Source organism: Mustela lutreola, chromosome 7, assembly GCF_030435805.1.
Source record: "Mustela lutreola isolate mMusLut2 chromosome 7, mMusLut2.pri, whole genome shotgun sequence".
NCBI classification, from domain to species: domain Eukaryota; kingdom Metazoa; phylum Chordata; class Mammalia; order Carnivora; family Mustelidae; genus Mustela; species Mustela lutreola.
This window is the reverse complement of record NC_081296.1, coordinates 132,780,030-132,807,816: the sequence shown is the minus strand read 5'-3', so window position 1 is coordinate 132,807,816 and position 27,787 is coordinate 132,780,030. Positions and strand designations below refer to the sequence as shown.

Genomic DNA, 27,787 nt, shown 5'->3' with positions numbered 1-27,787 from the left:
ACCCTTTGCCCCTCTTCACCTCCCAAAATTTAAAAATTAAAAAGAGACAAAGATTATTAATTTTTTAATGTTAAGTGATACTCTCTAAAATGGCATAAAAATATCAAAGTCAAAAAATAAATGTTAAAATTAATATATAACATATAAGACCTCCAGATTTTTAAAAAAAACCTGTACAATATTAATGAAAGAATTTGCTCTGTTCATAAATTGGAAAACTCAACATTATAAAAATGTCAATTCCCTCCACGTTGCCCTATAGATACAATGTAATCTAATCCAGATCCTAGGTTTTTAATGATTTCACATGCTAATTCTAAAATGTATACAGAAATTCAGAGAAAGAATACACAGGATAAACCTTATAAACAACGTGGAAGGACTTACTATACCATATCACAACTTCTCATAAAACAACAGTAATCAAGACAATGCAATATGGACACTGGAATAGACAAACGAACCAGAAGATTGAATAAGTCCAGAAGAGAAGTCTGCACATCTGAACCTTTGATTTACAACTAAGACAGGACTGTAAAGTAATAACAAAGGGGTGGTTCTCTCAATAAATGAAACCAAATCAATTAGATGTCATATAAAATGTAGGTTCATACCTTGAACATCAATTCCAAGTAGATATTAGATCTTAATGTAAAAGGTAAAATAATAAGCTTCTAGAATATTATATAAGAAAATATTTTCATGATCTGAGGAAAGGGAACAATTTCTTAAACAGGTCATAAAAGCAAATAACCACAAAAGAAGAGATAGAAAACTGAACTAGATTAAATTCAACAGAAGACCTCATTAAAAAAATTTTTAAGAATGAGATGAAACAGCTCTGGATAATTGGAGACAACAATGCAATACATATAACTGACAGAGTGCTCATATATAAAAGAAAGACCTCCCACAAATCAATAATGAAAAAACACCCAATTTAAAAAAAAAGTGGACAAAAAGAAGCAAACTGGCATCTCAAAAAAGTAAATAGCCAATAGCCAACAGGAATGGAGTGAATTTCTGTTCTTAAAGAGAAAACCAAAGCTGGTAGCATCACAATTCCAGACTTCAGGCTATATTACAAAGCTGCAATCACCAAGAGAGCATGGTACTGACACAAAAACAGACACATAGTTCAGTGGAACAAAATAGAGAACCCTGAAATGGACACTCAACTCTATGGTTAACTAATCTTCAGCAAAGCAGGGAAGAATATCCAATAGAAAGAAAAAAAGTCTCTTCAACAAATGGTATTAGGAAAGTTGGACAGTCACATGAAAAAGAATGAAAGTGGACCACTTCCTTATACCGAACACAAAACTAGACTAAAAATGGATGAAAGACTTCAATGTGAGACAGGAATCCATCAAAATCCTGGAGAAGAACAGAGGCAGCAACCTCTTTGTGACTTCGGATGCAGGAACTTCTTACTAGACACATCTCCAAAGGTAAGGGAAACAAAGCAAAAGTAAACTTGGGATTTCATCAAGATAAAAAGCTTTTGCACAGCAAAGGAAACAGTTCTATTGACTCACAGAAAAGACAACTGACAGAATGGGAGAAGATATTTGCAAATGTCTTATCAAACACAACACCCAAAGAACAAACAATCCAATCAAGAAATTGGCAGAAGACATGAATAGGCATTTATCTAAAGATAACATATAAATGGCCAACAGACACATGAAAAAATACTCAGCATCAGGGAAATAGAAATCAAAATCACAATGAGATACCACCTCATACCAGTCAGAATGGCTAAAGTTAATAAGTCGGGAAACAACAGATGTTGATGAGATTGCAGAGGAAGGAGAACCTTTTGCACTGTTGGGAATGCAAGCTGGTACAGCCACTCTGGAAAACAGTATGGAGTTTCCTCAAAAAGTTAAAAATAGAGCTACCCTACGATCCAGAAATTGCACCACTAGGGATTTACCCAAAGATATAAACGTAATGATTCAAAGGGGTACCTGCAACCCAATATTTATAGCAGCAATGTCCACAACAGATACATTATGAAAAGTGCCTGATGTCCACTGACAGATGAATGGATAAAGAAGATGTGGTATATTATATACAATAGAATATGACTCAGCCAACACAAAAAAATGAAATCTTGCCATTTGCAATGACATGGATGGAACTAAAGGGTATGATGCTATGTGAAATAAGTCAATCAGAGAAAGACAATCATATGATCTCATTCATAGATGGAATTTAAGAGACAAAACAGATTATCATTGGGGAAGGAGAGAAAAATAAAATAAGGTGAAATCAGAGAGGGAGAAAACCATAAGAGACTCTTAATTATAGGAAACAAACTGAGGGTTGCTAGAGGGGAGAGGGGTGGGGGAAAGGGGTAACTCGGTGATGGACATTAAGGAGGGCACATGATGTAATGAGCACTGGGTATTATATAAGACTGATGAATCACTGAACTCTACCTCTGAAACTAATAATACACTATATGAAGTGAGATGGGAGAAATCAGAGGGAGAGGCAAACCATGAGAGACTGTGGACTCTGAGAAACAAATGGAGGGTTGTGGAGGGGAGGGGGTTGGGGGTTCGGTGAGACTGGTGGTGGGTATTACGGAGGGCACATAGTGCATGGAGCAATGGGTGTGGTGCATAAACAAGGAATTTTGGAACACTGAAAAGAAAAGAAAATGGAAAAAAATACACTATATGTTAATTAAAAGAATTAAAAAAAAAAAAAAAAAGGAGTGTATTCCTAACAGACGATTCAGTAGGAAATTGGAGAAAAATATCAATGACGTGATAAATAAGGTCCAAATCAGGCCGAAAGATGAGAAACTCTAGAAAAGACAAAATGTGAAAAATGCTCATCATCTAGTAATAATGAAGATGCAAATTACACCATGATGAGAGACTATAAACACCTAACACAAGGGCTATAATTGAAAGACTAATAATACTGTAAGGACCTATTTAGAAATTGTCCCTGGTCCCCTTCCCCCAGGGGATTTACAGGTAACCAAGCCCAGATACATAAGGGTGGGTCAGGCCAGGTGGAGACATCAGATCAGTGGGGGGGGATGCATACTGTCTCCCTGGTTACCAAGGAGTATGGGCCCCGCTCTTTGGCGCCAATCCCAATCAAGGTGTAATAGGCTGGTTCAGATCTCTACTAGGGTAAATTGTAACTCAATTGGTCACCTAGCATCACTGTGGAGTTTCCTGTGTGTGTTAACAATCTCATTGGCCACCTGTGCGTTGCCAGGCCCAACCGCATGGCCTTTACCCTTAAAAGCTAGCCTGTGAAACAGAGAAGGGTCGCCCTCTCTTGTAAGAGGTGCGGCCCCGAACGTTCGGTTAGATTCTTGATGCTTGGCACGAAATAAAGCTTTGCTTGACCTTCGCTTTGTATCAGTCTCGCTCCTTTAATCACGGACCCAACAAATACCAAGTACTGGAAATGATGAAAAGCAACATGAATTCTTCTGCACTGTCAGTGGGAATGTAAATTAATGCAATCACCCTGGAAACCTGTTCATCAGTATCGGCCAGATGTGAAGGCATGTAGGAATCACACTATATGTTACATACCAACAGACATGCATTTACATACGCACTAAAATCATGAATAAGATTACTCGCAGCAGTCTTATTTGTAATAGCCCAAAACTTGAAATAATTCAAATATCATAACGTGTTAAAATACACTGCATTAAATCCACACAATGGTATACTAAAGAGCAATAAAAATGAACAAGCTGGAAGTACTTGACATAACACCTAGAAATATCATAACCTTAAGGATTAGCAAAGAACAGACACACAAAACCATGCCCTATAAGATTCCACTTCCGTAAAAAATTCAAAGCGGTCAAAATTAATTTATGGGGTAAAAAGTCAAAATATTCATCTTCGAAAAAGGAGGAGTAGTGATTAGGACAGGGAATGAGGAGGTTTCTTGGGCACTGGTAATGTTCTATTTCTAGATTTGGGTGATGGTTACATGGGCCTGTTCACCTTGTAATAATTCACTGACTTACATGCAAGTACTTTGCTGTAAGTTAACTACACCTTCAAATTAAGAAAATTAAGAATTTTTTTAAAAAAAGATAAAGCTCCAGCAGGTTCTGCTGCCAGGTGACAGGTTCCACACTAGACTATGTGAGAAGAGCCAGAAGATCATTTAGTAAGTTATAAAGGATCTGGGAGCTACATTCTTCAAAGTATGTGTTCAGTTCCTATTTAGATAGTATGTAAATCAGACAATGGCATAGACTTTTTGCGGTGTGAACCACTGCAATAAACTAAAAAAGGTTCTAATGTGTTAACCTCAGAAAATACTTTTTCTTTGAAGTATGATAAAGTATTTCAGATTGGCACAACTTGAACTGATGTAAGGTCTTAGTATGCTTGGAAATATCTAGGACTTCATGTAAAAAAAAGAAGTATCCCATTTCCTGATCACATAATAGCATCAGTTGACCTATCATCAGATACTGACTGCAAAGATTCTTTTCTATTTCAACAGAAGACAGTGCATTATATCTTCATCTTTCTGGGCGCTTCACAAAGAAATCAGCACCAAAAGCACAAGAGGAATATGCTTTTATGTGGCCAGATGTTTATTCAAATTTCTGAAACGGGCAAATTTCACTGCAAGTAGAGTAACTAAGTTGATCTCTTTGAAAATAGAGGATATCCATTTCTTAGCGTATATGTCCAATGAATTCAAACTCCAAATAAACTCAACCTATCTATATAAGGAACTATAAACACAATAAAAACTGCAGGAAAAAAAAAATTGCCTATATTTTCAGTTTGAATAAAACATGTTAAGAAAAATATTCTGTCTGCTACCATTCCTGGTCTTGAAAAAAAAACAAAAGTTACTCTGGGATAAATAAATACACATTGCTCCTGAAGTTGGTAAATTTCCAAGTTTAGTTAACAATTGCTACTGATTTTTCTTTTCTCCTAAAAAAGCAAACAGAGGTGCAACTGATGATACAAAGAAACAGACATTGTATGTACTTCATTTTTCACTTTAATTCCATCAAGAATAGTGATTAAAAAAACAAAAAACACTGAATAATGACTGTCAACAATCTGGGTTTAAGATAAATAAAACTTGAGAATTAGGGGTATTTTCAATTGGCATCATGTCAAACAACAACAGACAGCAAGGTCTTTGCAGCAATTATGATTACACATGCTTGTGAAATGAAAATACTAAAAATACTTAAAAAATGTAGAGTGCTACAGAGTCACTACCAAGAAATTCCGTATTTCAAACATCATTTAACAAAAGCCATGGAATTGCTGGGTCTCTTTTGAATATTCATAAGGAAATTCTAAAAATTAAGCATATAATAATTCTATCTCTAATATATTATCACTGTAAACATTTAAAAACTCTAATACCCAAATTCATGAATATGTTATAAGAAGTACAAGAATAGATTTTAGACAAAATGACATATATCGCCCAAAAATTAAAATCCAAGAAACTTCGCTATGATTATGACAAGCCCAGTCACACTACCATCTGCATATGAAATCGCTTACTTATTTTTTTTTTACTTATTTATTTTAACCAAGAGTTCTTACCACATCTTGTTTTTGGGCTTCATTAAATTTTTCCGTCAATTCTTCCAAGGCTCTTTTTGTTTCAGCATCCGACCTAGGGAAAGAAAAATATTTTAAGCTGGCCGTTTGAGAAAGTATATACAATTAGTTAAATTTACAACATAATAATGTTACTACATAATTCTCTACTGCAGTGGTTCTTAAACATTAGCCAACATATGAAATACCTGGAGGACTTAGGATAGACTGCTGAACCAACAGATCTGCAATGGTCCCCAAGAAGGTGCATTTCTGCAAATCCCTAGATGATGTTAATGGTGCTGATTTGGGAATTACATTTGCGGTACAAGTAAAGCAGAATAGGATCCTAAAATCTTAATTCACAATATTAAGTCACCAGGTTTCACAAGAAATTTGACTCCTAATTTGGCGTAGGTCAAGTTTCTCTGCCTCACTCGCACATGCGTCTGGGTCATACAAACTATTACTAGACCGTACCAGCCCAGAGATAGAAGATTCCCAGTCCACCACTGCACAGCCAAATGATCATTTAAACTAAATAAGTAGATCATCTCTACAACTTCCGTTTTGTCTTCTTACAGGACAAATACCTAAAAATTCATGTTCCTAGTGCTAAATTTATACCCTTTCTCCAATATGTAAAATCCACAGAATAAAGCAATCTAAGAACATACTTTACTACGATGTTGACACCATTCTGCTCGTTTTATCAACTGCCAAAACTAAATACCTAGTTTTAAATTAACTAACCCTTACTGGCTTAAAAGAGTAACAATAAATATAGCTCAACAATACATCTCGGACATCAGGAGCTCAATCTCTTTATTCATACCAGTTATATATGAAAATAATCTTGAACCACAGGGTTCTATAAGTGGTAAAGTGCAAATACTCTGGGGCCATATACCTACATCTGAATTCTGACTAGACCATATCCTCCATTTAAACTCCAGCAAATTGAGTTACTTCATCTCTCTGTGCCCCTTTCCACATCCAAAAATTGGAAAAAATAATAATGACTACCTCAGTAGGGTTGTTGTAAAATTTAAACCTAAATCTATCTAGCATGAAGTAATTGTTCAATAATATTAACTATTAGTAGTAGGAACAATAGTAAGGTATTTAATTCTTACTACTAAATTCCCTGCCTTCCTCATTTAAAAGCAGGTGAATTATACAGACTATAGTTGATCACAGATTTACAACTATAGCTTTCATCCTTTTTGCTATAGCAACACAAAACATCTATGGAATGATTCTATTAGATGGAATGGGAGTCAGCAAGTAGACTTGGTAAAGAAACTTCCACTCAGCTTTGTTGTTCCCTCATCACTGCTGTATATAGAGTATGACTCTTGAGAAGGGATAGAAAGTTTGGTTTCTTCTAAAAATAAGCCTCCAAATGAAAACCAACAGTCAGTGCTGATGATGAAAATGAAAAGACAGTAAAGAAATTTTAAATAAAGTGATACTTGTTGGGGATGACCCAGAATTGATAAAACTGCAAAGACCTTTCAGATATAAATCACTCACTTTTGAGGATTTCAACTGAAAGCTAAAATATCAGATTAGACTCTGCCTGTCTCTCACCCCCTCCAATATATTTTCAAATCGACCTCTTTACTAAGAACTCACAATGTATCTCCCTGTAATGGCAATGCTCAGTAGAGTAAGTTAAAATGTTTTTAAAAATATGAAATTAGGGGCATCTAGGTGGCTCAGTCTGTTAAGCATCCACCTTTGGTTCAGGTCATGATCTCAGAGTCCTGGGATTAAGCCCTGAATCGTTGGGGTCCCCCGCTTACGAGGGAGTCTGCTTGTCCCTCTCCCACTTCTCTCTCTGCTCACACCTGAAAGCATGTGCTGTCTCTAATAAATAAGTAAAAATCTGTAAAAAAAAATATGAAATTAATTTTTCTAATAAGGAGTTATGGTACATTCTAAAATTAAAGGATTTTTAAACTGTTCTATTAATAAATTCTGAAATACTGCTATAAAAACAGCACTGTTTTTTAAATTCATGTAAACATGTCAATTACAGAACTTAATGTGTTCTTCTAATAACTCATGCCTCCAACAAAAACCATATTCTGCTTTTACCGGCTTCTTCTGGCAAGCTCCCGATTGAAATCATCTCCAAGCCGAACTTGTTCACTGCTGAGGTCTCGGAGGGACTGATGAAAAGCATGAATCTGGTAAAGGCAAAACATAGTCATCCATTTAGGATTCTGTTTAATTCTTCCATGAAGATTCACTGAGGTTGGTAAGAACTTATTTTTTGCACTAATGCCCAAATTTTATAATGTTATTAACACGTCTATTCTGAAAGAAATATTTCTCCAAAGAAAAACATTTCTTAAAAGTTATATAAAACTTCTTATATATAAACCGTCACATCCTTTATAGCACAGTAATTCTGATCCTTTAGATACCCCAGTAAAAAAGAAGTCAGCAAACTCTGTAAATAATACAACAGCAAATATTTCAGGCTTTCAGACTATGTGATCTCTGTCAAAATTACTCAATGCTGCCACTCTTGGCACAGAAGTAGCCATAAACAAATGAGCATAACTGTGTTATACAAGGACTCTATTCCATGCCATGGTATGTCAATCCATGCTACAGAGGAACTCTTGCCAACGTGCACCAGGAACCACATACAAGAATGTTTGAAGCAACACTGTTCATAATGGAAACACCAAATATAACCCAAAAGTCCATTAAGAACAGAATGGATATAAATAAATCGTGATATATTCTCCCAGTGGATATAATACAGCAGTAAAAATGAAATGTTGAAACCTACGTACACACTAGTAAGGCTGAATGTCAAAAACATAACATCAATTGAAAAATAGCAAAAGACATAAAGTATTATTCCACTTATATAAAGTTTAAACACAGGCAATACTAAACAAGATATAAGTAGTGCAAATGTTTTGTTTTTAAAGCAAGAGAATGATTAATATAAAAGTTAGGATAGTTGATAGCCCTTGTATTGATAATACTCTAATTCCTAGCCTGGGTAGTGGTTACATGGATTTTTCATTAAATTATTGTACTATTAACTGTAAATATGTATACTATATATGTATGTGTATACTATAATTTATTTTTAAAAATGTAAATTATAGAGATTTGCAGAAACAACAAATTGATTCATTTCAACAAATGCGCATCAGTGCCACCAATTATGGTAGGAAAAAAGGGGCTCAGAATCTAACATAGGAGATAGACATGCAAACAAAATCACAAATGATGAGCAGGGCAGTACACTGATAATGTGGAGTTACGGGTCATCTTAAGAGACTTAAAATCAGGAAGAACAGTTAAAAAGAAATTGGGTGTGGCCATGATTTTCCAGTTTTGCAAATCAGAATCCTAGGTTCTGATTCTGATGCCTCCTTTTCAATCATTCCCACCCTCCCCAAATGGTCATCTGATCTTCAAGATCTTTCATTTTACCCACCAAATAGCTTTTAAGTCTACTGCCCCACCTCGTTCTCTCCAACTCCATTTATCCTAATCCAAGTAACTAGCATCTCACATCCACAATACAGCAATATCCTCTTAATTGGTGTGCCTACATGGATTCCATTTTTCCACACTAGAGGTGGAGTGATCTTTTCAAAATAAATGTCACCTCTATGCAAAGCTGTGCACAGTCTCAGCCCTTCATACATCTCCGGCCACATGGTCTTCTTAAAGGTGCTCAGAGGTGCTAACTTCCCTCCTGCCAAAGTATTTGTTTTACCAAAAATGACTCACTCAACCTTTAGGTTTCAGCTCCATCAGCCTTTCCTCAGGAAACCTTCCCTGACTGGGAAAGTCCCTCTACCACACACTCCCATGGCCCTATTCTTTCAGCTCACAATTAAGGGAGTATTTGTGTACTTATTTTATTAATAACTAGTCCCCCCGCCACAGGCAGATTACAAGCTCCATGAAAAGGCAAGGTTTTTACTTATTCCTGTTTCCAGGCACAAGCGCTGTCTCAGAACACTAGCAATAAATAAACAGAATGAAAGAGTAAATGAATCAGAGTAGGATATTGTTCTCAGCTCCAGGCTTCACCATATAATTCACTCTAAAGTTGCACCTACTAAAAAAAAAATCACACAATGAAGGAGAAGGTCCTACAAGGTGTCTTCTCGTACACTTGGATCTGTTACTTCTCTTATGCTATAACAAGTAAAAGTTACAGATGAGTACCCTGACAAACTTTGAGCCCACAACTCCGAAACCACCAAAACATACATGTCAAAGTCGGCAACATCCTCTAGCCCTTACCTAATTAATTTAGCTACCCAAGGCAACAAGAAACATCTTTTTCAGCTCTTGTAGGGACGTTTAAAGAAGCAAAAAAAGAAAATATATCTGTAAAACCAATACACCCAAAATCTTCAGTGAATACATGAAATATATGAAAAAAGTATAAAAGTTCTTGCTTCTATTAATTAGCTCCATCAGTGATTTAACAATCAGAAAAACACTAACAGGGGGGAGGGGGTTTGGGAGAAGGGGGTGGGATTATGGACATTGGGGAGGGTATGTGCTTTGGTGAGTGCTGTGAAGTGTGTAAACCTGGTGATTCACAGACCTGTACCCCTGGCGATAAAAATATATGTTTATAAAAAATTAAAAATTAAAAAAAAAAAAAAGAAAAACACTAACCAAAAAAATCAACAGGTTAACCACAGAGACTAACTTGTTTATATGAAACAAAGTGGCTGATTAAACAGGGCTTGCAAAAGAATGAGACACCCTGCAAGGAAACAAAAACATGACCAGCTAAACTCACCTTTAAATGTTCCATGAAACATCCTCCTCCATTACAAAATTCAAAGTAAATGATAATTATTTATTGAAAATAAAAGTTTATTTGGTTTCAAAAAAAAAAAAAAACAGATCAAACACAAATTACAGAATAATATAAAGTACCTGGCCCATGTCATCAGGCTCCCGAACAAATCGGACACCAGTTCTGGACCTAATTCGCTTAGTACCCTGTTGATCCCCATAGTCTTTGAGGGGTGAGGTAGGTGGAAACCGGGAGCTCTCTTTAGAGATGAAAGGAAAAAAAGAGAATAAAACATGCAGGAGAAGAAACAATCTAAAATTTTGTTCAGAAAATATATACATAGGACCTAACCCAAACTATTTCCCAACTATCTTGCTAGGGCCACAAAAGTGGCACAAATCTTCCTCTTAAAAGCAGATAAAATGAGCAATAGAAATAACTTGGAGATAGAAAACATCAAAAGTTTTAACTTGCTATGCTTTTCAAAGATGTAATATGGTATTTCCCTTATTTATAAATAATAAATTGGCAAATAAAAATAACTTTTGTCTTTCTAAAATATAACTTTATACCAATAAAGCAATTGTCAAACAACAAAGTAATCTAAAATTTGAACACTGTTTAAAAATCAATACATTAAAAATAGCTAATTGTATCCAATTTTTAATCCATATCATGATCAACAGCAGTATTAACAATGTGGGCTACTAATGTTCACTTCTACGTAAATCACCTCTCTTCACTGCAAACTTTTCTGTTCTTCTCTACTCTAAGTCCTTTTCATTCAAATGTGATCTCAGTGTTGTAGGAAAGTATTAAGACTAACCACAGGCCAACCAAGAGTTACATCTTTAATCTAGCCGTTGAATTCCAGCTGCACACCAAAGATAAAATTCACCTGTTCTTAACAAGCATCATAGGCTATTTCTTAACCAGACTTTGAAAAACTATGAAGCTGGGAAGAGATTTCTCATCTAGAAAGTAAATCCTATTTGGGTATTCATTTTGATTAGAGGCAGAAAATTAAATTCAAGGTTTGTCAAGTAAAACTCTATGTAGTCTATGGAGTCTCAGAACAAATGTAATAGAATAACAAAGTCCCACTGAACATATTTCAAAATATTCACCATAAAATCACTGACAACTGCATCTTCTTAACTTCATTTGTATGATATCGTGTATGGGTCCTATTTATTCAAAGATTAAATGTATTCAATATGGACCTCAGGAATACTTGTAAAACAAAAAGAGAGTTTTCAAGACATCTGAAGAGTTTACCTGTCACAGTGCCACCATCAAGGTCACTCGCAGTCAGACTTGTAACAGAAATACTTCTCCCTCCTGAGTTTCTCAATAAACGTTGACTCCGCAGCTGGCCTATTGATTGTTCCAAGCTTTCTTTTAACTGAAGAATATAATGAAGGAAAAGTTATTCTCTCTAAACAATTCCAAATACAAACAGACAAGAGATTTTTAAGCTACTTCTGAAATAATCGGAGTTCCCAAGGAGAATTGTATCAGAAAAAAATTTGGAGTAAGGTAAGAACTATAAACATAGAGGGTACCCAGGTGGCTCAGTCTTTAAGCATTTGGCTTCAGCTGAGGTCATGATCCCAGACCCTGGGAACAAGCCCCGTGTCAGGCTCCCTGCTCTACAGGAAGAAAGATTCTCCCTCTCCCACTCTCCCTGCTTGTGTTCCCTCTCTCATAGTTTCTCTCTGTCAAATAAATAAATAAAATCTTAAAAAAAAACACTAAACATATAAACATAAATATTCTCAGAACCAATTCTAACATCTGGTTTTAAGTAGCATCTGTTGCTACCTATTCCATCTTTCTATTAGTAGAATGTGAAAAAGAGATCTACTACCTAAGGGCTTACAAAACCAGATTAAATGTTTAATTGATGTGCCAACCATACTTGGCCATATATCTGAGAGAAGAAAGAGAGTCTTCCTCCCCTCTAAATATTCCTTCAGAAGCCCCAGGTCTATAACAAACAGGAAACTGTTACAGCTATCACAGTAACTGCTGCTATTAAAATAATGTGCATTGTCCAATTGCATATCAGAACATCTTTTTCATTCATTCAAAGACTTCAAATCCCAGAAAACTATGTGGGCAGATGTCAGTCTGTTAATACATACTAGGGAATAGAATTGTCCAAATGCCCTCTTCACATTATTAAGGAGTCAGCCAGCAGGGGATATGAGACAACTTTTAGACCTAAAGAGCTAAATTAAGTAAAAAGACACTGGATTGGGAGGGAGACAAACCATAAGTGACTCTTAATCTCACAAAACAAACTGAGGGTTGCTGGGGGGGAGGGGGTTTGGGAGAAGGGGGTGGGATTATGGACATTGGGGAGGGTATGTGCTTTGGTGAGTGCTGTGAAGTGTGTAAACCTGGTGATTCACAGACCTGTACCCCTGGGGATAAAAATATATGTTTATAAAAAATAAAAAATTTAAATAAAAAAAAATTAAATAAGAGTGAAAATTTACGGTTTGCACATTTTTCTGGTACCACCATCTGTTACTGAAATGTATTTTTGAAATGGTTGCTACTATTTTATTTTTTATTTACCAAAAGATTATTAGCTCCAGCTGCTTTGCCTAACCTCTCTCCATATGTTGATTTATGGAAATATAAGCCAATAATAGTATTCCCAAAATGGAGAAATTCCCTTTCAAATGATACATTTTTATTTACATAACTATTTTGTTTTTAAAATGAAATCTATATATTCAAAGCTCATATATCACACACATTCTAATCATAATTTTGAGGTATTCTTAAAATATTTGTAAGTAATATTTTAAGTATCAGTAAATGAGCACTCATGAAACTGGAATGTGTTCTTAATGAACAGAAGACAGACAAAAAGCATTATTATCTGTGTTGTCTAACTTAGCATATACTTTGAAGTCAAAATAATCAGACATACTTATCCCTGTGAGTGTTGCAACACGCTATGTTGTTTATTGTCACAATGACACACAAATGAAACTGGGTTTAGGCCCACCTGTTTTGAGTGGCTAGAATATACCAAGTACTACATTAAGAACATAGCAAAGGCTTGAAGGTAGGGATTATTGAATGAATTAAAGAAACAACAAAGAAATGAATGTTTAGCAAGTTTCTAAACAGTGTGACCACATTAATAAATGTTAGTTATAATGAGGGATATAGGACTATGCTCATTTTTCAAATGATGAAACTCAAGTTTAGAAAAGTTTAATACCTTGTCCAAAGTCACTAAAGTGTTCTAGTAGAAAAAATCAGGATTAAATTTCAAATCTGACTCCAGAGTCCACATTTTTCCACTAGCCTCAAAGCAAAGTTCTATAAAAATTACTCTCCTGTCCAGCAATTTCATGAAGGACTTGGTAATATAACTTTAAATATAAGACTCTAAGAACCTAACTCCTAAGATCAAAATATATTTCCAAAAAGAAAGTCGCTACAGGATTTAACTGCTTGATTATAATTTCTTAATAGATTCTTACTACTTAACATTAAACTGAACTCTTCTCACCCTCAGGACAATTAGTAAAATTCAGCCAGAAAAAAAGGGGTAGGTACCTTCCACTTTGAGATATTACAAGTGGTTTGTGCCTGGCCCTAAACCATTACCATCATCCTTCTGGGATATCACTAATTATATCTGAGAACTGAAACCCACTGAATATAAGAAAAAACCTGCACTTTAGTATTTAACATTCAAATTCTTTCAAAGTCCATATGCCAGATGGCAAGATCCTATCAATCCCAAAGGGAAATTTTAATCAGAGTATTTAACTAGAAGAAAATTACCTATTAATGCAAGTCTCTAAGTCCTAACTTGATATTACTATATTCTCATCAATCTTTACCTTAAAAATGAACTTAACCAGTCTGCTGATTTGAATGAAGACAACTCTATTTTTCTCATATAAGCAATATTAACGGGTGTAGTACAGCTGTAGTCCAAATTTCCACTGCAAAGGTATTAACTTTTTATGTTGAATATTTTTTTTTAATATTCTTCCTTGAGGGCATTCCATTTTTATAACATTAAACAAAAAACAGACCCTGTTCTCTCATGAATAGGAACACACAGTTCTAGAAATACTTTAAGCACTAAGCTTATCTATTGCACTATTTAATATGGGACTACAATAAGTTCCAAATCTTCATAATAAGCTTCCAAATAAAACCTTCCCCACAGGTCCTCTTTTGTCCAAATGTTCACAGACCTCCCAAGAAATTTGCAGCATGAGAAATAATGCAAGATGACACTTCCATAAAGTCGAAGTTCATTGCACCCAAAGATCCTAAGACAGACTATCCAACTAAATATGGCTCATTGGCTGGAACAGCTGCAGAAAATGATAGTGAAAAATCAATGGCTGTTATTTAGAAGGAGGGGGAAAACTGATGCTGATGTAGGCAACTTGCAGAACCTTCCACATCACCTAAGTGGCAGCTAGAACTACCAACTTTGACAATCTGTCAATGCCAATCCTAGCTCAGTGCCATATTTCTTCCCCATTGTGTTTCTGGGTTTGTTTAATCTAAAATGCATTCTGTACATTGTAACAGCTATAACATTAATGACTTGTGTGACAGTTGGCTTCTGTTTTTCTATCAGGTAATATGATCTCTAAAATTCAGGTTGTCAACATAAAGTATATAAGCCTTCAAACTCTGAATCAAAAATCCCAATTTTCAGAAATATGAACTCACAGCATCACACAAATGTGAGCAACCATGACTCAGAGAAGTAAATGAATCCTGATGCTAAGCTTCAGGGGAACATCCCACCACGGCTGTGTAACTAACTAGCCTTGAGACCATGGGCAAGTTAGCAACCATTCTGTGCCCCAATTTTTTCAGCATGTAGGTAAGGATAATAATAGCATCTATCTAATAGGATTGTTGAGAGAACTAAATAGGCTAATATAAAAGTGCCTGGGATATACTAATAAGCATATGGAGACATTACCGAAGAGCCTATGAAAAGGGAGGTACTGCTTCTCTATGAAACCCCATGGACTGCATCACTGATGCTTTAACACTGCTCAACTCCTCATAGAGAGGCCTTCACATATAATAAGCAAAGAAGTGGGGTGCCTGGGTGGCTCAGTGGGTTAAGCCTCTGCCTTTGGCTCAGGTCATGATCCCAGGGTCCTGGGATCGAGCCCTACATCGATCGGGCTCTCTGCTCAGCAGGGAGCCTGCTCCCCACCCCATCCTTTCTCTGCCTGCCTCTCTGCCTACTTGTGATTTCTGTCAAAAAAAAAAAAAAGTTTAAAAAAAAAAATTCTCTCTGGCCACACACCACCCCAACTCAAATGCTTTCTTTCTCACTCTTTAAAAAAAAAAAAAAAAGCAAAGAAGGAAATATAGGATTGTCAGTTATAAAGATTTAAAGGAACAAGGTAAAATTACGTATAGTTCAAGAAGTCATCAAAAAGTAACCCAACATGACTCTTGACCTTGAGGCCTTACAAATCAACAGGAGTAATTCTCCCAGTTCTCTTGTTGAGGGAGATCATTCCAGAAGGGAAATGCTACATCAAATATTTGTATTTCCCCTCACCCACTTCAAATTAGGTTTACAAAGTTAAATCCCCATAAAACAGATACTAAATGTGTATATGTATGCACACACACTTCACCCATTTCCTGAAGTTTAGCAACAGAATCATTTACAAAATCTTAGTTAATAAAAATCTTTGTCTTCCCTACAGCAAAAGAATTGGTCTCATTTTCTAGGAAATCTCTTCTATTGTAAAAGAAGAAATGCTAATTTCAACAAGGCCATGTGTATTTAGAATGGAGAAATTTTTTAACATTGGACAGTGGTTAAATACTGGATTAACCTGTTTTAGGATGTTTAGGAGAAAAAAAAAAAAAAAAAAACCCAGCAGATTCTATAGCAAGACTGGTATGAGTTACAGCATAGCCACCAAAAGATTAAGGAAACAAAAAAAGAAATCACTCTCCAGGGTCCTTCCCTAAACATACAAAGATTTTAAAAAATAAACAAATAAATAACAAAAACCGTCATTTTTGGGTAGGATAAATTCCATAGCAGTTTAATGTTAAGAAAGCAATTTTCATTGAAGAGCCCATCAGAATCATTTATGAGAAATATTCTTTCCAATTTATACATAATCCCATAGATTATGGCAGACATCACCCCAGGTAATTTACAGGTGGCAGGGTAAAAATCATTGCTCTAATGAGTAAGTATAACATAAGGCAATGAATGACATACCCTTCTAGTATGCTTCAGGGAAAAATCATGGAGAATCAACTGTTTTAAAAGGACAAAAATTTGGGGAAACGAAGGAATAGACTGTAGACCAGACTAAGGAATGGACCTAAAGCGAAAGGAAAGACTCTTGCTTCCTGTGTCTTATTTTTTTTTTTTTTTTTTAAGATTTTGTTTTATTTGACAGAGAGAGAGAAATCACAAGTAGGCAGAGAGGAAGGCAGAGAGAGAGAGAGGGGAGGAAGCAGGCTCCCCGCGGAGCAGAGAGCCCGATGTGGGGCCCGATCCCAGGACCCCGGGACCATGACCTGAGCCGAAGGCAGAGGCTTTAACCCACTGAGCCACCCAGGCGCCCCCCTGTGTCTTATTTTTAATGAATAGTTTTGTATTCTATGTACTTTAAACTCAGAAGGAAATAAAACACCTGTTGATTTTATTTACTTTCCATATATAAAATCACATCCCAAGAGTGGTTTTGACTTTAGGCATACCACAGAGGCTGAATGCCACAGATTACATTTTGTGTTTTTAAATGTTTATCTATACAGAAGTTTACCTAATACATAATTTCCCAATTCCTCCATTCAAAGGAAATCTGCTGCCACAATTAAGCATCTAATATTGAGCATGAGAGAGTAAGTTTGTGCCTGATATTAGTTAATGCTGCTTAAGTTCTCACTGATAAATTAAAAGCAAATAATTAATTCTCATTATTAATATGGTAGTTACATGTATACATGCATAGAAAATGCTAGGAAAGATATACAAGAAACTGTCAAATTGCTACATCCTTGGAGTAGAACTCAAGGGCTAAGAGAGTTTTTAAAATTTATATAATCAATGAACATGTATTACTTTAAAATAAACCATCCATAAAATTCTTAACTCTCAGGAGAGTATCAGTGGCCCAAATTTAGTAAGTCTCAGTATAACTAATGTCCTAAATTCTTCTTTCTCTGACTTTAAACTTTCAAATTCAACAGAATCTAATCTATATAAGCTAACTGGCAATCCATTTGACAAGCTAATTACTAAAACATAGTAAAGCAATCTAAAAGCTAAAGGTGTTCACAATGGTTCCATTCTTAAACTCACCTCCCTACTTCTCAACAACTGCTTTCCAAAAAGATATGTAAGAAAAAAGGAAAACATATGTAAACATTCTCACGTGTTCTATAGCACCCGCCTGTCCATTACTATATTCTCGATACTGTCCAAGCATCTGGTCTACTTGTCTCAGGTTCCGACTGGTGTCCTTAAAAAAGAAAATGAATTTTATTAATTGTTCCAGTGTTTTTCTTAGCCTTTGTAGTATATCAAATAGCTAAGTTAACCATTTGTAAAAGATAGAATTTATATCATACTTAAGTTAGATATTAATATACTTTACAAATCAAATAAGTATAAAAAAAAAAGAACTGAGAAACCCAAATCCATCTACAATTGACTGAAGCACACAATTTAAATCCTTATCCAAGTTTCCATAATCAGTTGGCAACTATAAGGCACTTCATTATTAATTTGTGCACCTAATTCACACCTTTTTTTTTTTTAAAGATTTTATTTATTTGACAGATCACAAGTAAGCAGAGAGGCAGGCAGAGAGAGAGGAGGAAGCAGACCCCCTGCTGAGCAGAGAGCCCAATGCGGGGCTCGATCCCAGGACCCTGGGACCATGACCTGAGCCGAAAGCAGAGGCTTTAACCCACTGAGCCACCCAGGTGCCCCTAATTCACACCTTTTTTAAAGAAAAGGAATCCTGAGAGAATAAACCTAACAGACTATGTACAGAGAAGCAAATCATTAGGATCAATGTTATTTCAATTATAACTTCACCTCAGAACTTGATTAGGAAAAAAGGAAAAAAAAGTATCCTTAAACCTTTAGCTATAAACAAATTTAGTTCTAATCACAACAAAAACTGTTTCCACCCAAATGAGCCAGGTTTTAACGGAGAGATTAATGAAGGTATCTCTCTCAAAAATATATACTTACTAATGTGTCTCATTGGTGGGAGAGAACAAGGATTTGTACTCTAAAAATCCAATGGCATGCTAGTTTACATAAGCTTAAAAAGAAAGCCTTTGAGTTTTAAGTCAAATTATGGCCTCTCCAACAGAAATTAGCCTCCTCTTATCTAAGCATACTAACCCAAAGCAATTAAAAGTCAAAATCCTTGCTTATGCAGGCAAGCAAAAATAAGAGATTAACAGGTAGGAAAAAAAAAAACTCTTTTTCTTTTGCCCAGCTTGGTTGTGTTACCCTTCCCCCACCTCGTTTCCCAAGTCCTTTCTATGGAGAGGATATAAACTGCCACCATTCAAAATTCCAAACACAGTCAAAAGTTAGCCTCTGCATAAAAATGGCATCTCAGTATTGTTCATTCATGAGTAATCTGCCTGGCTAAAATATGAACAATTTATCTAAAAGCATATGTCCACAATAAGATAAACTGTGGTAGTTCATACTCGTTTTACTCCCACACATTTTATTTGGACATGTTGCCTTATCCCAAAACACTTCCACAACCTATCATATATTTCAAATATCTTTACTGACTGTGTTCGGCAGAATAATGGCCCCCAAATATGCCCAAGTCCTAATCCTTAACTTGTGTATATGTAACCTTACATGGCAAAAGGGATTTTGCAGATTTGATACATATCTTAAGTTACGAACCTTGAGAAGGGGGTTGGGGGCACAGGGATTGTCGTGGATTACTGGGTGAACCCAAGGTAATCACAAGTGTCCTTAAAAGTAGAAGAGGGAAACAGAAGAGTACTCAAGAGTGATGTGATGTGATAAAGACTCAACCTGTCCTTGCTAGCTTTGAAGAGGAAGGAAAAAAGCCTCAAGAAATGTGGGCAGTCTCTGAAATCTGGGAAAGGCAAAGGAACAGATACTCCCTTAGTGTCTCCAGAAAGGAATGTAGCCCTACTAAACCCTGATTTGGGTCCAATAAGACCAGTGTCAGGTTTGATGTACAGAACTATTAAAAAAATATAACCTTGTTATTTTAATTATTAATTAATTATAAATAATTACTTAATTATACAATTAGTTTCACAGTAATATGTTATAGCAGCAAAAAAACTAATAGGCTGACCAAAACTACTTCTCAAAACTATTTAAAACCTATTACAAGCAACCATAGTTTAACTAACCTGTAGAGTACTTGTTATAGTGTTGATCTTCTTGGTGACGCCTACCGTAGGACGACTTAGAGATTCCCTGTATGTTGACCTGGCAGTCCATCGACTCAATCGATCACGAGTGCGAAAGTGGTCTGAATCGCTGGAGGATTCTGCCATTGATGTACACAATCCTTAAAACAAAGCCAGGTCAAGGTCAATCAAATAGTAAAGAGCATGGAAATATGAGATTAAATTAATTATTTGCATTTTGATCTTTTTAAGTATTGCATCGGTCCTTTGGCATATCATAATTTCTAAATATGTAGCTTGAAGTCACTTCCCCATGTAGTTCTCTCTCCTTCATTTTTTCTGCCTTAAGAGAGTAATTCCTCAGATATGACTTGAGTCATGGTTACAAATAACAATAATCCCTTGGTTTGGGGCAATGCTCTTTCACAAATAGTATCTCACCTAATCTTACTAACAACACTGCTGATAGAAGGGACAGGTTAGGGTTAAATTGGCATCACTACAATTGAAAAAAAAGTCATTCTCCAAGGTAGGACCTACAGGTCTCAATATTGGTCTTAAGTCCATTCCACCAGGCTGTAAGAATGTGGGTGTCTTTAAACAAAAATACAACACTCGCAGAATGACCTAAAATAAGAGAACCCCATTCAGTGTATAGTGAACACTTTCATGCACTTTAACTAATTTTTTTTTCAGATTTTATTTATTTATTTGAGAGAGAGACAGTGAGAGAGAACATGAGTGAAGAGAAGGTCAGAGGGAGAAGCAGACTCCCCATGGAGCTGGGAGCCTGATGTGGGACTCGATCCTGGGACTCCAGGATCATGACCTGAGCTGAAGGCAGTCATCCAACCAACTGAGCCACCCAGGCACCCAAACTAATTTTTTTTTTTTTAAGATTTTAGTTTTGAGTAATCTCCACTTCCAATGTGGGGCTTGAACTCACAACCCTGAGATCAAGAGTCCCATGCCCTACCAAATGAGCCAGCCAGGCCCTACCCATGCACCTTAATTTAAAAATACAGAATTAAACAAATGCTATAACAGAGGTACAAACTCCATAAAAACAACTATGTGAGAAGATGGCATCTTGATTCACCAAAACAGAAAGCCAAACATCCTGAGTATAGTTTCATCAGTAGAAAATTCTCTAAATACGCTTTCTTTCCATCCTTACCTCAATATTTGATTTAACGCAAAAGAAAATTATTTCATGAGAAAACATCAGAAGTTTCAGAAAATCTTTTATGGAATTTTAAGAAAAAAATATATTTGGAACAGGAAAAGCATCAGAGAACACTCATTGATCAAAAGTGGAAGTTTACGGAGTATTCCATTTTTTGCTTAATGGAGGCTTAACAATCTTTAACACTGTTATAATCTTCCTAAAATCTATAAATCTATATGGCCATTTTTTTCGGGCTTATTACATATAGTGTGATGAAAACTTTCATTACTGATCTAGAATGCTCTGAACTTTTTGAATCTTTATTCTGAATGCATCTGGGTAGTACATTACCATACATCTAAAACAAACATAAAGGGAATTTATTAAGTATAAATAGATCCTAGAGCAATTCATGAAAGCATTTATGTTTTTAAATGTTAGATTAAATAAAACTAAATAAAAAGATAAACAGCAAGGACCTTTGTTGTAAGTTTAGGGGTTTTTGGGGGGTTTTTGTTTTGTTTTGTTTTGTTTTGTTTTGAGTGAAATACAGTCTGTCTTTGCAGTATCAGGAAAAGAATCAATGGAACATCCAACTTCTAACAGCAGAGAGAGGGCTAGAGATTATGCTGTCAGACTCCTGTCTGTCCCCTGTGCAGGTCTCTCAACCACCTGCTGCACTGATCGCCTCTGCTTTGTGCCTCCCATCTCCTGCCCACAAGTCCAAAGGTACACTGCCCAGAGTGTAGTTCCCTCCCACTCAGTAAACATGAACAGAATTATTTAGCTTTGCTTTTCCTAGATCACAACTGTTTACGTCCAAAAGAATGTATTTGAGGAGAAATATTAAATATAAAGTTCAGCTTTTATACTGAGGAAATCACTTCCTATGTGTATGTCTTATAAATTGATACCACATGACCTAAAATTGTTTATTCTAAGTTAAAATATTTTCCAGCATTCTCCATTAGTGAAAGCAGAAGAACCAGCATTTTTTGATAAAAACTCTCTGCAGTGTAGGGGTAGAAGGAACATACCTCAACATCATAAAAGTCACATACAAAAAAAACACAGTCACTATCATTTTCAACAGGGAGAAACTGAAAGCTTTTCCCCTACGTCAGGAACATGACAGTGATGTCCACTCTCACCAATTTTATTCAACATAGAACTGCAAGTCCTACCCGCAGCAATCAGACCACAACAACAAAGGCATACAAATTGGTAAAGAAGTAGTCAAACTCTCACTCTTCACAGATGACATGATACTACATGTAGAAAACCCAAGACTCCCCCCCAAAACTGCTAGAACGGATACAGGAATTCAGCAAAGTCACAGGATATAAAATCAATGCACAGGAGTCAGTTGCATTTCTATACCCTAATAATGAAGTAGAAGAAAGAGACATTAAAGAGTCTACAATTGTACTAAAACCATAAGAAACCGAGGAATAAACCTGACCAAAGAAGTAAAAGGATCTATACTCTTAAAAACTCTAAAGCGTCTGCCTTCAGCTGGGGTCATGATCCCAGGGTCCTGGGATCGAGTCCTGCATCAGGCTCCTTCCTAAGCAAGGAGCCTGCTTCTCTCTCTGTCTACTCCTCCCCCTGTTGTGCTCTTCTCTGACAAATAAAATCTTAAACAAAACAAAAAACTACAGAACACTTAAGAAAGAAACAACACAAAGAAATGTAAAAAACCTTCCATGCTCATGTACTGGAAGAACATATATGGTTAAAATGTCTATGCTACCCAAAGTAACCTACACATTGAATGCAATCCCTATCAAAATACCATCAGCATTTTTAATACAGCTGGAACAAACAATCCTAAAACTTGTATGGAACCAGAAAAAAAAACAAATAGCCAAAGTAAAAAAATACTGAAAAAGAAAACCAAAGCTGGAAGCATCACAATTCAGAACTTCAAACTATATTACAAAGCTGGGAATACCAAGATAGTATGGTACTGGCTCAAAAATAGACACATAGATCAATGGACTAGAATAGAAAACCCAGAAATGGACCCTCAACTCTACGATCAACTAATCTTCAACAGAGCAGGAAAGAATTTCCAATGGAAAAAAAGACAGTCTCCAACAAATGGTGTTGGGAAAATTGGACAGCCACATGCAGAAGAATGAAACTGAACGAATTTCTTACACCATACACAAAAATAAACTCAAAATGGATGAAGGACCTCAATGTAAGACAGAAATCCATCAGAATCCTAGAGGAGAACACAGGCAGACACCTCTTTGACCTCAACTGCAGGAACTTCTTACTAGGGAAACAAAGGCAAAAATGAACTACTGGGATTTCATCAAGATAAAAAGCTTTTGCACAGCAAAGAAAACAGTCAACAAAACAAAAGATTACCGACAGAATGGGAGAAGATATTTGCACATGTCTTATCAAACTCAACACCCAAAGAACACTCAAGAAATAATCCACTCAAGAAATGGGCAGAAGACATGAACGGCATTTCTCCAAAGATAACATACAAATGGCCAACAGACACATGAAAAAATACTCAGCATCAAGGAAAGACAATCAAAACCGCAATGAGATACCACCCCACACCAGTCAGAATGGCTAAACTTAACAAGTCAGGAAACAACAGATGTTGGCAAGAATGCAGAAGAGGAACCCTCTCCCTCTTACTACTGCTGGTAGGAATGCAAACTGGTGCAGTCACTCTGGAAAACAGTATGGAGGTTGCTCAAAAAGTTGAAAATAGAGCTACCCTATGACCCAAAAACTGCTCTACCAGGTATTTATCTAAAGGATATATAAACATGGTGATTCAAAGGGGCACCTGCACTGCAGTGTTTATAGCAGCAATGTCCACAACAGCTACACTATGGAAAGAGCCCAGATGTCTATGATCAGATGAATAGATAAAGAAGATGTGGTATGTGTGTGATTATCATTTGTATGTGTATACACACGCACACAAACACACACTGGAATATTACTCAGACATTAAAAAGACTGAAATCTTGCCATTTGCAACAACATGGATGGAACTAGAGGGTATTATGATAAGCGAAATAAGTCACAGAAAGGCAAATACTGTATGATTTCACTTATATGTGGAACTTACCAAAACAGATGAACATAGAGGAAGGGAAGGAAAAATAAAACAAGATGAAAATTGACAGGGAGGCAAACCGTAAGGGACACTGAAGGTTAGGAAACAAACTAAGGGTTGCTGGAGCGGAGGTGAGTCCTGGAAGGTATAATTGTGTGATGGACATTAAGGAGGGCACCTGATGTAATGAGCACTGGGTGTTATATGCAACTCGTGAATCACTAAATTCTACCACTGGAACTAATTTTTAAAAGAAGAAGAGGAAGAAGCCATAAGTGACTCTTAACAATAAAGAACTGAAATTGAAGGTTGATGGAAGGAGATGGGTGGGGGATGGGCTAGAGAGATGATGGGTATCAAAGAGGACACCTGTTGTGCTGAGCAATGGGTGTTGTATATAACTGATTAATCACTGAACTCTACTCCAGAAATCAATATTGCACCGTATGTCACGTAACAAAATTTAAAATATATATAGTTATCATTTCTGCTTCTGACATGTATCCTTCTAATATTTTTAATAAAATATTTAGAACATTATAAATAAAGTCTTAGTACCTTTTCACCCCACCCTCCACCCAGTAGTATTCCTGCCTCACATCAGGGACAACCACTAGCATGATTTTGTGTTTAACTCTCCAATATATACTTTTACTGCGGGTGAATGTACCTCACAGTCTTTCTTAAGGAACACACTTTATAATCAGTTGGTAACTATTAACAAGTGAAAACATGAGGTATCTGAATTTAATTTGGAAACAGTAAAACGTAGCAGCATTAACTAAAAAACTGAACTAAATTATGTGTAATTGTCAGACAATACAAAAAGAAAGACCTCACTTACCCCTACTAGGGATTACATATTTTTAATAAGATAAAATCACACTTTCCAGCATGAATTTCACTGGTACACACACACACAGTCTTCGGCTATTACTTTCAATTACTCTGAGCAACAAAAGATGTTCAAACTCCTGCATCTGATGGAACTCCTGTAAAGATATCAAGATGTAAGATGAAAATGATCTGAGAATTGTGATGGCTTTTTTTAATACAAAATATGAAACATTCAGCAACCATACAACCATATAATTAAGTGTCATAAATGTTGAAGAAACATTAAAAAATCCATTAAAAAAACAGAAATTAGATCATTTTCATTGTTGATAAAAATTGAGCACTTATTCCAACTGCTATTGACAACCCACAAGGTCAAATGTGACCCTCAAAGCTGGGAGAGCACCCACCCTAAGTGTCACAATACAGAAGGCAGCTGTGGTGGCAGAGATCCAACCTTATCAAAAGATGCCATGTCTCATCAGCCAGCACCACCACTCCCCAGACAGAGAGCTGAAGGAGGGAGAGATAAACAAAAGAGAAAAGAGCAGCTACTAGAATTGGCAAGAGGCTAATGCCAGCCACATAATCAGAACCTGGAATGAATATATGGAGAGCCATTAAAGTAGTTCCGAAGAGCCCCTTAATATAACTGACTTAAAAAAAAAAAAAAAAAAAACAATGCAGTAAGTGCCAATAACATACACTTCATTGCATTAAGACTATTTTATTTTAGATTACAATTTTTAAAAATAATTTTAAAAATATTGAATATCCTACTATCAGTGGCATTAATAAAAATTGACCAGGCTTCTGAAAATCTTCTCCCAAGTGAAATTGTACCCAGAGCACTAGATTTATTCCATGTTGATAAAAGTTTATTGAGAGTGGTCACATAAGTAAACACTATGCATGGCTATAAAAAAAAACTGTTCTACCTAATTAACCTAAAATGTAAATTAAACAATGAGATGCTTTTCTAACCTATTAAGTTGTTTCCTGTTAAATAATAATATCTATGGTTAGCCAGGTTGTCAGGGAAAGAGCCCTCCTCTACTGTCCTACTGGGAATGTGTAAATTGACATAAACTTGTCTGATATAAGCAGGCAGTATGAATCAAGGGTAGTTTGTATGTATCACCTAACTAACTAAACTTCCAGAAATTTCCCCTAACAAAATCATCTGAATACATACAGAATTTATATGCGAGGATATTTACTGAGAAGTTATAATAGAGGTAAAATAAAAACTTAAAATTTCAAATTATAAAAGAATGGTTAAAATACAGTAACTCTAATGCAATGAAACAGCATACAGATACTAAAAAGTCTGTTTCTGGAGACATTTTATAGCAACACAAAGACAAAAGTATGAGTTTTGTAATAAACATCATATGCAGGCTATACATGAATATAAATTATCGGTAAAAAAAATTTAAAGGAGCAGGAAACAACAAAAGGGTAAGAAAATAAACCAAAAGTATATTTATTATCTAGCATTTATAGTCAATTTCTATATTTTCAAACATTCCTATCTTTCATGATTTTTCACCTTTCCTGAATTTTCCACAATGACTGTATAATCAGAAAGAAAAATCTAATATATACTTAAAAGAAAAAAATATATAAACATAACCTGTAGAGATAAGAGATTAATAACAGGATGACAGCCTGGAAAATGTGTTTAAATAAAAGCTGTATTCAGAACTCCCTTTTTGTTGATAATTGTTTCCTTCTCCCAAGTAACTTTCTTGATCAACTACTGAGTCTCCTGACACCTACCTAAGTGGGGTCACGTCGTTAGTCCTAATCAACTGATGAGCTAAAGAAATGGGATCACAATGTCAGTGTCTGCTGTTCCATGATGAAAGAAACCATGTATCATGAGTTTATGAGCTAAAAAAAAAATATTGTTTAGGGCGCCTGGATGGCTCAGTGGATTAAGCCACTGCCTTCGGCTCAGGTCATGATCTCAGGGTCCTGGGATCGAGTCCCACATCGGGCTCTCTGCTCAGCAGGGAGCCTGCTTCCTCCTCTCTGCCTGCCTCTCTGCCTACTTGTGATATCTCTCTGTCAAATAAATAAATAAAATCTTTAAAAAAATATATTGTTTAATCATGTATGATTCTATCTTTGCAATTTTGCTGAAGGACAGTCATTAGATTCAAAAACTGACTTTCTTAAACATTCTAAATACTGGAACAAACTTAAAAGTTGAAGGACTCTGTGAAAGTATACTAATGGGCACCGACATAGCTTATACAATCAAATTCTGCTTTGAATAACAAATTAAAAATGGGTTGAGAATGATATTTAAACACAATTACAATTTGAAGCCCAAAGAGAAATTACTGAGATGAGTAGAAAAACATCGCTGTATGCTCAAGAAAAACCCATCACTATGGTTAAAGATTTAAAAGAAGAAAGTTCAGTTGGATTAGAACTCTGTTCTCACCTTCATGAATTTGAGTATGACATATGTTGCCAGAAAAAAAGGAAAAAAGGAGTTGCTAAAATTGAAGACTGCCTGAAGAACTCTTTCAAGAACTGTTTATTTATTTAAGCACAATTTAAACGAGCGGAATCATCTAAATCCTGGTTAAAGGTGAGAAAGGCATTTCCTCCAACTGAAGAAAAAGCAGTAAATGTTCTCTGCAGCTTACTACCACCTACTGGTACAATAAAATTTCTCTTTGATGAGATGATGATAACATTCACGCTGTCTGCTTTTCAAATGCTGAGGTTTTTCAAAGACTCTAGAAAAGACTAAGATGGGTGACCTTGGGTGAAAGTCTCCGGAGTCTTAGAGAAAGCAGTTGATCTGAAACCAGATGGTACAATTCTTAGAGTAGTTTATTTAGCTGTTCCCAACA

The 27,787-nt window shown here is 35.8% G+C and overlaps 1 protein-coding gene across 12 annotated transcripts in view; it reads right to left on the bottom strand.

The window, feature by feature from the left end:
- CEP128 (centrosomal protein 128) overlaps nucleotides 1–27,787 on the bottom strand; it is a 393,959-nt gene that overhangs the window by 353,371 nt on the left and 12,801 nt on the right. For 11 of the 12 annotated variants that reach the window (XR_009355799.1, XM_059182638.1, XM_059182630.1 and 8 more), the window contains exons 3-9: nucleotides 24,922–25,069; nucleotides 19,816–19,976; nucleotides 17,820–17,906; nucleotides 11,668–11,794; nucleotides 10,530–10,648; nucleotides 7,689–7,780; nucleotides 5,589–5,661 (exon numbers count right to left, since the gene is read on the bottom strand). Coding sequence is in view for 11 of the 12 variants with exons in the window: in XM_059182638.1 (XP_059038621.1) it covers nucleotides 5,589–5,661; nucleotides 7,689–7,780; nucleotides 10,530–10,648; nucleotides 11,668–11,794; nucleotides 17,820–17,906; nucleotides 19,816–19,962 (645 nt within the window). In the remaining variant the exon portion in view is untranslated. The remainder of the gene's footprint in view (nucleotides 1–5,588; nucleotides 5,662–7,688; nucleotides 7,781–10,529; nucleotides 10,649–11,667; nucleotides 11,795–17,819; nucleotides 17,907–19,815; nucleotides 19,977–24,921; nucleotides 25,070–27,787) is intronic. The other variant, XM_059182628.1, reaches the window with a different exon arrangement.